We start from the raw sequence: 12,222 nt of genomic DNA on the forward strand, positions 1-12,222 counted from the left end.
TTGCACATTCTCCCCATGGGTTGTCTGCGTGGGTTTCCTCCGGGTGCTCCGGTTTCCTTCCACAGTCCAAAGATGTGCTGGTTAGGTGGATTGGCCATGTTAAATTGCCCCTTAATGTCAGGGGGAATAGCTAGGGTAAATGTATGGGGTAATGGGGATAGGGACTGGGTGGGATTGTGGTCGGTGCAGACCTGATGGGCCGAATGGCCTCCTTCTGCACTGTAGGGATTCTATGATTTTATATCTGGAATTAAGCATCGACTGATGACCATGAAACTATTGTCCAATGTCGGAAAAACCCATCTAGGTTCACTGATGCTGGTTGAGGGGCCAAATGGCCTCTTCTGCACTGTAGGGATTCTATGAATCTAAAAGGACTCAATTCAAATGTGGCGTTTCATTTTTTCAGGGAGCAAATTGTTAGGGATTTTAAAAAAGTCACATTTTAATTTTTTAAAATATTTTCTTTATTCAACCTCTGTTCCCCTCTAGTTACCTTTATCTGATTTGGTGGCACAGTGGTTAGCACTGCTGCCTCACAGCACCAGGGACCCAGGTTCAATTTCAGCCTCGGGTCACTGTCTGTGCGGAGTCTGCACATTCTCCCTGTGTCTGCGTGGGTTTCCTCCAGGTGCTCCGGTTTTCTCCCACAGTCCAAAGATGGGCAGGTTAAGTGGATAGGCCACGCTAAATTGTCCCTTAGTATCCCAAAATGTGTAGGTTAGGGGGATTAGCGGAGTAAATACGTGGGGTTATGGGGATAGGGCCTGGGAAAGTTGCTCTGTCGGAGAGGTGATGCAGTCAGATGGGCTGAATGGCCTCCTTTTGCACTGTAGGGATTCTATGATTCAAATTCAACCTATTTCCTCCTCAGGCTTTGCCGTTTCTTTCTCAATCCTTAAACTTCACTGAATTAGGAGATACACTGATGTCCATGCCAGTCACTGGACTCCCAGATGCCAGGTTGCCCTCAGCGCACCCTTTTATCAGCTACACTTTTAAGAAAATTATGGCGCCAAAATCTTTTTGAGCTGGAGGGTGGAGGAGGAAAGTCTAGTGGGTGGAGCGATGCCACGTTTCAGGGTGATACGGCTTTATAAATTCTCTATCGATAGATGGAGTCCACAGAGATTTAGCAACTTCAGGAAACATTGGAAAATGTTCAACGTTGGTAAGTGGCAATATTGATTTCTGCCACCAGAGGGCCCTCTGTACCAAGCTCTGAGGACCTCTAAAGGCCAAATGCCAGTATTACTTTATTCTAACACCACACTGGTCTCGTGATAATGGCCACAATGCACCCCAAACTCTTCCCACGGATGTACCCTCAGAGGCTCCTACTTGCATGTCAGCTTTTGCTCAATTCTTGCGCTTTGTGAGACAGTCACAGGTTCAAGGCCCACTCTCGGACTTGAGCAACCATTCCAGGCTTGTCGTACCCATTCAACATTAAAAGGGGCAAATTTGCATTGATATAGCGCCTTTCCCAACCCCAGGGCATCCCAAAGTGCTTTCAGCCAATTAAGTGCTCTTGTAGCGCCATCGCTGTTGTAATGTGGCAGGGAACTTTCCAAAAATAGAAATGTAATAGTGTCCAGATAAGCTGTTTTCGTGATATCGTTTGAGATAAATATTGGCCAGAACGCCCCCTGATTCTCTACGACATGGTGGCACAGTGGTTAGCACTGCTGGCTCACAGTGCCAGGGATCTGGGTTCGATTCCCGGCTTGGGTGACTGTGCGGAGTTTGCACGTTCTCCCCGTGTCTGCGTCGGTTTCCTCCGGGTGCTCCGGTTTCCTCCCACAGTCCAAAGATGTGCCGGTTAGATGGATTGGCCGTGCTAAATTGCCCCTTAGTGTCCAAAGATGTGCATGTTAGGTGAACTGGCCATGCTAAATTGCTCCTTAGTGTCAGGGGTGTTAGCAGGGTAAATATGTGGGGCTGTGGGGATGGGATGGAATTGTTTTTGGTGCAGACTCGAAGGGCCAAATGGCCTCCTTCTGCACTGTAGGGATTCTATGATTCTATGAAATAGCACAGTGGGATCTTTTACTTCTACTGAGCAAGCACCTCTGTGTACCATCTTATCCGAAAGACTGAAGGAGTGCTCAAAGGTGTCACCTTCTAAATGAGATATTAAATTCAGTGCTTTACTGCCCTCCCAGGTATGCATGAAAAATCCCATCAAATTATTCAGAGAGTAGTGTGGTGATCCAGCTAACATTTATCTCTTCCAGCAACATCCACCAAAAAACAGATTATCCATCTCACTGCAGCTATTGGGAACTTCCTGTCTGCAAATTGTCAGCCACATTTTCCTACTTTACAAGTGTCTTCAATTCAACACAGTATTTACAAAGTTGCTGATGATTGCACCACTTGTGACCCTTCAGATACTGAAGCAATCCTTGTTAATATGCAGCAAGACCTGGACAACATCCAGTCTTGGGCTGACGAGTAACATTCATGCCACACAAGCGCCAGGAATGACCATCTCCCAACGATAAGAGAATCTAACCATTTCACCTTGACAATCAGTGGCATTATCATTGCTGAAACCCCCGCTATCAACATCCTGGGGGTTACAGTGGACCAGAAACTGTGGCTATCAGAGCAGGTCAGAGGCCAGGAATCCTGCAGTGAATAACTCACCTCCTGACTCCCCCAAAAGCCTGTCCATCATCTACAAGGCACAAGTCAGGAGTGTGATGGAATACTGCCCACTTGCCTGGATGGGTGCGGCTCCAACAACACTCAAAAAGCTCGACACCCCACACAAAGCACCTGATGGCACCTCATCCAACACATTAAACATTTCACTCCCTCCACTGCCAATGCACAGTGGCAGCAGTGTGTACCATCTTCCACAAGATGCACTGCAGCAACCCACCAAAGTTCCTGCGAAACCCACAACCTCTACCAGCAAGGACAAGGGCCGCAGACGTGCATGGGAGCACCACCACCTGCCAGTTTTGTTCCAAACCCCACACCAGCCTATCTTTGAACCATGACACAGTTCTTTCACTGCCGCTGGGTTGTTCCCTCCCGAGCTGCACTGTGGGTACACCTACAATGGTCTAAAGCAGTTCAAGAAGGCTACCACCTTTTCAAGTGAAAATAGGCTTAAAAATGGGGACAGACGCTGGTCTAGCCAGCGATGGCAATTTCCCATGAGAGAATGAATAAAGAAGAAAATTTAAACAGAACTTCATTGGCTGTGAAGCACTTTATAGAGAAAAGAAACTAAAAGAAAAAATAAGTTGGATTTAATATAACATCTTCCACATCCTCGGGATGTCTTGAAACATTCATAACCGCGGACGTACCGAGATATGTGAGCCAGAATTTTACCCCCCCCGCCCTCAGGAATCGGAGCGGACGAGACGCAGACCAGGGAAAGGTTCTTTGACCTCAGGCGGGATTTCAGGACGAGCAAGGCCGTAAAATCGCGCCTGTGGTCACTGTCGCTGGTGTTGGAAAGTCCAGTCGTCCATTTGTGCTCAGCAAGATCTCACAGACTTTCTGATATCCTGAGGATGTTAAGAGGTGGATACAACATTGATGGAGTTCGCGACTAGTGAACGCAAGGTAGACAAGGTTCTAACCCCACCCCACACTCTCCCCTGCGATGGTGATGAGACCGTTGGTACAGTTGTAGTTGCTGTGATCAAGGCTGATTGTTACCTGTACGTAGTGTAGGGCACATAGACCTCCCTTGCCGGGAACTCCAGGATATCTTTTGTGGGACGGACTCGAGGATCCGGGTAGGGCTTGACATGAAGCAGCTCAGGAGAGAGGCAGTAGTGAGGACTTTCAGGTGCAGGCGATATGTCGATCTTTAATTGTGCTGTCAATACGGAAGACACATTTTTAAGATAAACCGAACAAGTGCAAGAAGTGTCAAGTTACAGACCCTCACTCCTTCTCAAACCGCCGCAGTCCATCTGGACAGGTACACCCGCAGCGCTTTTAGAAAGATCAAATTATTCAGAGAGTAGTGTGGTGATCCAGCTAACATTTATCTCTTCCAGCAACATCCACCAAAAAACAGATTATCCATCTCACTGCAGCTATTGGGAACTTCCTGTCTGCAAATTGTCAGCCACATTTTCCTACTTTACAAGTGTCTTCAATTCAACACAGTATTTACAAAGTCAGAAGTGGGGATGTACGCTGGTGATTGCACCACTTGCGACCCCTTCAGGTACTGAAGCGGTCCCTGTTAGTCTGCAGCAAGACCTGGACAACACCCAGTCGTGGACTGACCAGTAAAGTAACAGGTGAACCCGCAGTGCTTGTAGAGGGGGAGTTCCAGGATTCTGGCCTCGGCCATTGCAAAGGAACGCCGATATAGTTCCACAAAGGGATTAGTGTTCATTGAATCCCTACACTACAGAAGGAGGCCATTCGGCCGATCGAGCCTGCACCGACAACAATCCCATCCTATTCCTGTAACCCCGCTTGTTTCCCCTGCTAATCCTGCTGAAACTAGGGTCAAATTAGCATGGCCAATCAGCCTAACCCACTCATTCGCTGTCACTGGGTCTAAAACCTGGAACTCCCGCCCTACCAGCACTGCGGTGTACCTACACCACATGCACTGCAGAGGTTCAAGGTAGCAGCTCACCAGCACCTTCTGAAGGGTAATTAGGGTTTTTTAAAAATTCATTCGTGGGACATGGATGTTGCTGGCTGGGCCGGCAGTTCTTGCCCATCCCTAGTTGCCCTTGTTCAGAGGACAGGTGAGAGTCAACCACATTGCTCTGGATCTGGAGTCATACGTAGGCCAGATCAGGTAAGGATGGCAGATTTCCTTCCCTGAATGAACCCCAAGTGAGTTTTTCTGACAATCGACAATGGTTTCACGGTCATCAGTAGATTCTTAATTCCAGATTTTTTAAAATTGAAATCAAATTCCACCATCTGCCGTGGCGGGATTCGAACCTGGTTCCCCAGAATATTAGCTGAGTTTCTGGATTAATATTTTTGCGATTATACCACAAGGCCATCGCCTAGAGAGACACAAACGGTGTCCTCGCCAGCGACACCCACATCCCACGAAAATATTTTTAAATAGGGCAGTCACTCTCACCTCACGGGTGGGCGGCACGGTGGCACAGTGGTTAGCACTGCTGCCTCACAGCTCCAGGGACCCGGGTTCGATTCCTGGCTTGGGTCACTGTCTGTATGGAGTTTGCACATTCTCCTCCAGGGGCTCTGCTTTCCTCCCACAGTCCAAAGATGTGTGCGGGTTAGGTTGATTGGCCATGATAAATTGCCCATAGTGTCCTGGGATGTGTAGGTTAGAGGGATTAGCGGGGTAAATATGTGCGGTTGTGGGATAGGGCTTGGGGTGGGATTGTTGTCGGTGCAGACTCGCTGGGCCGAATGGCCTCCTTCTGCGCTGTAGGGTTTCTAAGTTATGTTTGAAGTTATGTTAAAGCTCACCTCTTGAATTCAGTTCTTTTGTCCATGCTTGGACCAAGGCCCTAAAGGGTTTTGGGATGAGCAGTGAGCAGGCTATTGCTCAGTCTAAGTGTTGCCTGATGGCACGGTTATAGACAACCTTCACCACTTTGCTGATGATTGAGAGCAGGCTGATGGAGCGGTAACTGGCCAGATTGGATTTGTTCTGCTGTTTGTGGACAAGACATATCTGGGAGATCTTCCACAGTCAGATAGTGTTATAGTTGCGCTGGAACAGCTTGGCTAGTTCTGGAGCACAAATCTTCACTACTATTGCCGGGATGTTGTCAGAGTCTTTACAGTATCCAGTCTTTATGTCAGGTGGAGTGAATCAAATTGGTTGAGGACTGGCATCTGTAATGCTGGGGACCTCAGGAGGAGGGCAGGAAATATTTAAATGAATAGTAATCAACACCAGGTCCGGCAAGTTAAATATTCCAGCAAAGTGTATATTTGTTCACCTCCTCATTGTACAAAACCATTGTAGTTACTTGTTGCAATCCAGTACTCACTCTGCACCCTCTGCTCTTCACAGTGTAGTTACCTGTCACTGGTCGCAGTCTCCGCAGCACAGACGAAGGTCTCCTCATGTCAGCCAGGAACTTGTACAAGTCTTCGTCACTTAAACGATCCCCTTCCTGAGGAAACACAAGAACAATCACCCAACATCAAGGACTCAGCTCAAGAACGGCTTCCAAGACCATTTGGAGAGGCCAGAAATCAAAATAAAGCTATGTTGGACAAGGGATTTGAGATCGTAGAGAGAAACCAATGCGAGCAGCAAGTTGCTTTTCTTAGATATCAGTGGGTGTCTAACAGTGGTTGGTGTGGGGGGGGGGGGGGGGGGGGGGGGGACAGCATCAACTGACCCACACTGCCAACTCAACCACGCCATCACCCCACGTCAATTCACCCACAATGCCACAGCGCCAACTCATCCACAGCGCCATACCGTCAATTCACCCACACTGCCATGCCGTTACTGATGCAACTAAGAAGTGGAGAACACCATTTGAGGATTTGGACACGAGTCCTTTTTGTCATTCCACAAAGTCAGCCCTGCACAACAAACCGCACACCAAACTCCTCGATGTTCTCCAAGCGGAGAGGAAAGGTCAGGGAGGTTTCAGCCTCATGGTCTGCAAGGAAAGGCCAGGCTAAAGAAGGAGAAGGGGAGCCACAATGAAGTACCTCGTACGCTCTGGGCCCATTAGGCTTCTACTAAATGGCACTCACAGGTATCCCACGACATTGTACAAAGAGACTGGAATCTCAAGCAATGATCTTTAAGCTGCTAACGTGGCCCATGTACTCCTTGCAAGAGGATGTTTCAACTTTAATAATGAAGCCACCTGCAGTTGTTGGTAAGCAGTTTGGATCATTCAAAGAACAAAGATGACAGCACAGGAACAAGCCCTTCGGCCCTCCAAGCCTGCACCGACCATGCTGCCCGACTGAACTAAAACCCCCTACCCTTCCGGGGACCATATCCCTCTATTCCCATCCTATTCATGTATTTGTCAAGACGTCCCTTAAAAGTCACTACCGTATCCGCTTCCACTGCCTCCCCCGGCAGCGGACTCCAGGCACCCACCACCTTCTATGTAAAAAATCTGCCTCATACATCTCCTTTAAACCTTGCCCCTCACACCTTAAACCTGTGCCCCCTGATAATTGACTCCTCCACCCTGGGAAAAAGCTTCTGACTATCCACTCTGTCCATACAAAGAACAAAGAACAGTACAGCACAGGAAACAGGCCCTTCGGCCCTCCAAGCCTGTGCCGCTCCTTGGTCCAACTAGACCAATCGTTTGTATCCCTCCATTCCCAGGCTGCTCATGTGACAATCCAGGTAAGTCTTAAACGATGTCAGCGTGCCTGCCTCCACCACCCTACTTGGCAGCGCATTCCAGGCCCCCACCACCCTCTGTGTAAAAAACGTCCCTCTGATGTCTGAGTTATACTTCGCCCCTCTCAGCTTGAGCCCGTGACCCCTCGTGATCGTCACCTCCGACCTGGGAAAAAGCTTCCCACTGTTCACCCTATCTATACCCTTCATAATCTTGTATACCTCTATTAGATCTCCCCTCATTCTCCGTCTTTCCAAGGAGAACAACCCCAGTCTACCCAATCTCTCCTCATAGCTAAGACCCTCCATACCAGGCAACATCCTGGTAAACCTTCTCTGCACTCTCTCCAATGCCTCCACGTCCTTCTGGTAGTGCGGCGACCAGAACTGGACGCAGTACTCCAAATGTGGCCTAACCAGCGTTCTATACAGCTGCATCATCAGACTCCAGCTTTTATACTCTATACCCCGTCCTATAAAGGCAAGCATATCATATGCCTTCTTCACCACCTTCTCCACCTGTGTTGCCACCTTCAAGGATTTGTGGACTTGCACACCTAGGTCCCTCTGTGTTTCTATACTCCTGATGACTCTGCCATTTATTGTATAACTCCTCCCTACATTATTTCTTCCAAAATGCATCACTTCACATTTATCCGGATTAAACTCCATCTGCCACCTCTCCACCCAATTTTCCAGCCTATCTATATCCTGCTGTATTGCCCGACAATGCTCTTCGCTATCCGCAATTCCAGCCATCTTCGTGTCATCCGCAAACTTGCTGATTACACCAGTTACACCTTCTTCCAAATCATTTATATATATCACAAATAGCAGAGGTCCCAGTACAGAGCCCTGCGGAACACCACTGGTCACAGACCTCCAGCCGGAAAAAAAACCTTCGACCACTACCCTCTGTCTCCTATGGCCAAGCCAGTTCTCCACCCATCTAGCCACTTCTCCTTGTATCCCATGAGCCTTAGCCTTCTTAACCAACCTGCCATGTGGGACTTTGTCAAATGCCTTACTGAAATCCATATAGACAACATCCACGGCCCTTCCTTCATCAACCGTTTTTGTCACTTCCTCAAAAAACTCCACCAAATTTGTAAGGCATGACCTCCCTCTTACAAAACTATGCCTCTCATAATCTTGTAGATTTCCATCAAGTCGTCCCTCAACCTCCGTCGTTCCAGTGAGAACAAACCAAGTTTCTCCAATCTCTCCTCATAGCTAATGCTCTCCATACCAGGCAACATCCTGGTAAATCTTTTCTGTACCCTCTCCAATGCCTTCACATCCTTTTGGTAGTGTGACGACCAGAATTGAACACTATATTCCAAGTGTGGCCTAACTAAGGTTCTACAAAGCTGCAACATGACTTGCCAATTTTTAAACTCAATGCCCCGGCCGATGAAGGCAAGCATGCTGTATGCCTTCTTGACTACCTTCTCCACCTGCATTGCCACTTTCAGTGACCTGTATACCTGTACACCCAGATCCCTCTGCCTATCAATACTCTTATGGATTCTGCCATTTACTGAATAAAGAAAACAACCTGTGAGCTTCAGCCTCCGAGTGAGTTACTACTTTAAGATAGTTGTGTGTGGGCCCCAATGAGCCCCAATTGCTCATCTTGGACTATTCCTTCGGGCCTTGATATCTCTCCTCTCTACCACTGACCTGTTTGAAGAAGTTTGTGACGGTCAGGGTAGCTGGACGGAAGTTGGTGTAGTTGCAGGTGTCATCGCCAATGCTCATCCGCTCCAATGTCCTTTTCTTCCTGTCCGTCCATGTTCCCTTTCGCTCTGGAAAGAAAGCAATAAGAGGGTGTAATGGCGGTTTCCCATTGCTATAAACCTACTTCCTGTGCTAAATGTCCCCCTTCACCATACAATTTACAGCAACTGACCAATGCCAGTTCTCACTCACCCGCTGGGGTTCCCTATTATATTGTCCACTCCTCCAATACTTTGCAAACAGTTACTAAACTCTTTTTTCAAACAGTGTTACAGTCTCTATTTTAAAGGGTAATGCGCTGAAGGACCTTCCTGTTTTGATGATCTCTGTGTAAGATTCTGAGCCGGTCCCACCTGGTAAAATAATAAATTCACAGGCTTGGATTTTCTAGCTGGATGAAGCCATGCCATCACTTTATCAAAGGCCTATGGTAAGGGTTTTGTTTCGTGAGGAGGTATGTTTAAAATACAGCTCTGGTTTACCTGGTGCTAATCTGTCTGCAAACCAGGCAGCTCCATGCTGTGAATGCAGGAGAATAATTGATCCTAGGTAATGCGGGTGTTTGGTTTAATCTGAGCTAATGCATTTTTTGTTTATTTTTGTTTTTTTTCTCCTGGGATTACAGAGTAGGGTTTAATGAGGTTGATTGACAAGAGACAGAGTCATGTGACTGGGAGGAACTAAGTTTACGGGGAAAAAGTTTAGTTTCTGCTTAATCCTGAAAGGAGGCAGAGATGTCTCTCTCTCTGGAGGCTGCCACTTGGGACCTGCTAAGAAACATAGGTCTCCCTCTCTCTCTGTCCAAGCAGGTCTGACAGCATCTATGGAGAGAGAATCGATACAAAGATACAATTCTTAACTGCTAACCTATCTCTATTAGTTCCAATTTAAGCAATATTCCTCATAGACTTAAACTCCTCTTCAAAAATCAGTTAGCAAACAAGAGGGGCTTATGTGTTTTTTATTTGTTAACAGTCCTGGAGCCTTTGAATGCACCTGGATTGCCCCGTGTTGTTTGCTAACTGATTTTTGAAGAGTAGTTTAAGTCTATGATGAATATTGCTTAAATTAGAACTAATAGTTATAGGTTAGCAGTTAAGAGTTGTATCTTTGTATCCATTCTCTCTCCACAGATGCTGTCAGACCTGCTGAGATTTTCCAGCATTTTCTGTTTTTGTTTTAGCTTCTAGCATCCACAGTATTTTGCCTTTATTATATAAGAATTGTATCTTGCCACGTTTAAGTATTTCAATTGGTAAAAGTTAAACTAATTCATTTGTTATAGTAAAACTGTATTGTTAAATAAAGTTTGTTTTGATAAAAGCTTCCTAGTGAGTCAATAGAATCACACCTGGAGTGAAACACTTTATCCTCACACTAATTGCCAAAATTAAAAAATAGTTGGAGTCTAGGCTAACTTCATAAACCTTGGAGTTTCTGATCTGGTCTCTAACTTAATGCAGTTGGAAAGATTGGTCCTGAAATTCATGGTGATATCAATATGCGCTTACCTTGTCTTGTGTCAGACAAATTTCACTCAAAAGATTTGACTACGAAAGGGATCAGCACGAGGAGGGCAGAACAGAAACATGCATGGTATCTCACCACTTTCCGAGTCTGAGGATTCTCGCTCCAGGCTCCCGGCACTGCTCACGATGTTCATGAGGTGGATGGCGGTCCAGGCAAAGGGCATTCGGAATTTGCCCAACTTGTTGCAGAACTGCTCTGCCTGATTCTTCAACTTCTCCACTTTCTCCTTGTGCTGCGCAGGTGACACAAGCAAGGGAAACATGTGTTCAAAAGTAAGCCACGATAAGCATTCAGAGAGCAGGAATGGGAACACCGACAAGAAGCGAGACAGAGAGAGCGAAAGAGAGACAGACAGACAGAGAGAGACAGACAAATAGATTAAGAAAAATAATGGGGTGAATTGAAAAATAGCAGATTCTATTTGGTACCAAAGAACTGTATTTCATAAAATACATTTGCCTTTAAAACATCTCATTTATTGAGAGCGGCACGGTGGCACACTGGTTAGCACTACTGCCTCACAGAGCCAGGGACCCGGGTGCAATTCCCGGCTTGGGTCACTGTCTGTGCCGAGTCTGCATGTTCTCCCCATGTCTGCGCGGGTTTCCTCCGGCTACTCCACTTTCTTCCCACACTCCAAAGATTAGGTGCATTGGCCATCTAAATTCTCCCTTAGTGTAACTTGAACAGGTGCTGGAGTGCGGTGACTAGGGGATTTTCACAGTAACTTCATTGCAGTGTTGATGCAAGCCTACTTGTGACTAATAAATAAAATTAAACTGCCACTTAGTGTCAAGGGAACTAGCAGGGTAAATATATGGGGTTATGGGCATAGGGACTGGGTGGGATTGTGGTCAGTGCAGACTCGATGGGCTGAATGGCCTCCTTCTGCACTGTAGCGAATCTATGATTACGAAACGGTAACTAGTTACGAAGGTAAAAGCAGCAACTACTGCGTACACAGCAAAATCCCACATTTAGTAATGAATTAATGACTAATTAACCTGCATTTGGTGGTGAGGGATGAATGTTAGCTAGGATGCTGGGGGAACACCCTGCTCTTCTCTGAATAGTGCTACAGGGTCTTTAATACTCGACTGAACTGCTGAAACAGGCTGGAGAGGAAGGGTCCTCTGACAATGCAGCATTCCAATTAGGACCACAAGGGACAGAGCCTGGAACCCATCACCTCCTGAATCTATGGTCAATGCTACAAACTGACACATGCTGGAAAGAGGATCTGGGAGCAACAATGCAATAGCGTAAATACATGTTTGATATCTATGTTGCATGTCAAGGCATCATACAGCAGCAGAATATGGGAATAAGCTTTGATTTGCTGAGGTTCCTTTCTTGATCGTTTTACTCAGCTATAAACATTGATATCAGAATAAAAATATTGACAAATTGGAACAGGATGAGACCATTCAGCCCTTTGAGCCTGCTCCATCATTCAATATGAAAGCAGCTGATCTCATAGAATCCCTACAGGGCAGAAGGAGGCCATTCAGCCCAGCAGGTCTGCACCGACAACAATCCCACCCAAGCCCCTATCCCCACACATTTACCCCACTAATCCCTCTAACCTACACATCCCAGGACACTAAGGGGCAATTTAGCACGGCCAATCAATTTAA

General features: G+C 46.7%; 1 protein-coding gene across 6 annotated transcripts in view; it reads right to left on the bottom strand.

The window, feature by feature from the left end:
- dock6 (dedicator of cytokinesis 6) overlaps positions 1–12,222 on the bottom strand; it is a 226,535-nt gene that overhangs the window by 125,902 nt on the left and 88,411 nt on the right. For all 6 annotated transcript variants that reach the window (XM_078234904.1, XM_078234903.1, XM_078234901.1 and 3 more), the window contains exons 11-14: positions 10,661–10,817; positions 8,999–9,123; positions 6,011–6,104; positions 3,685–3,847 (exon numbers count right to left, since the gene is read on the bottom strand). In XM_078234904.1, the coding sequence (XP_078091030.1) occupies positions 3,685–3,847; positions 6,011–6,104; positions 8,999–9,123; positions 10,661–10,817 (539 nt within the window). The remainder of the gene's footprint in view (positions 1–3,684; positions 3,848–6,010; positions 6,105–8,998; positions 9,124–10,660; positions 10,818–12,222) is intronic.

This window comes from Mustelus asterias, chromosome 19 (assembly GCF_964213995.1).
Source record: "Mustelus asterias chromosome 19, sMusAst1.hap1.1, whole genome shotgun sequence".
NCBI lineage: Eukaryota > Metazoa > Chordata > Chondrichthyes > Carcharhiniformes > Triakidae > Mustelus > Mustelus asterias.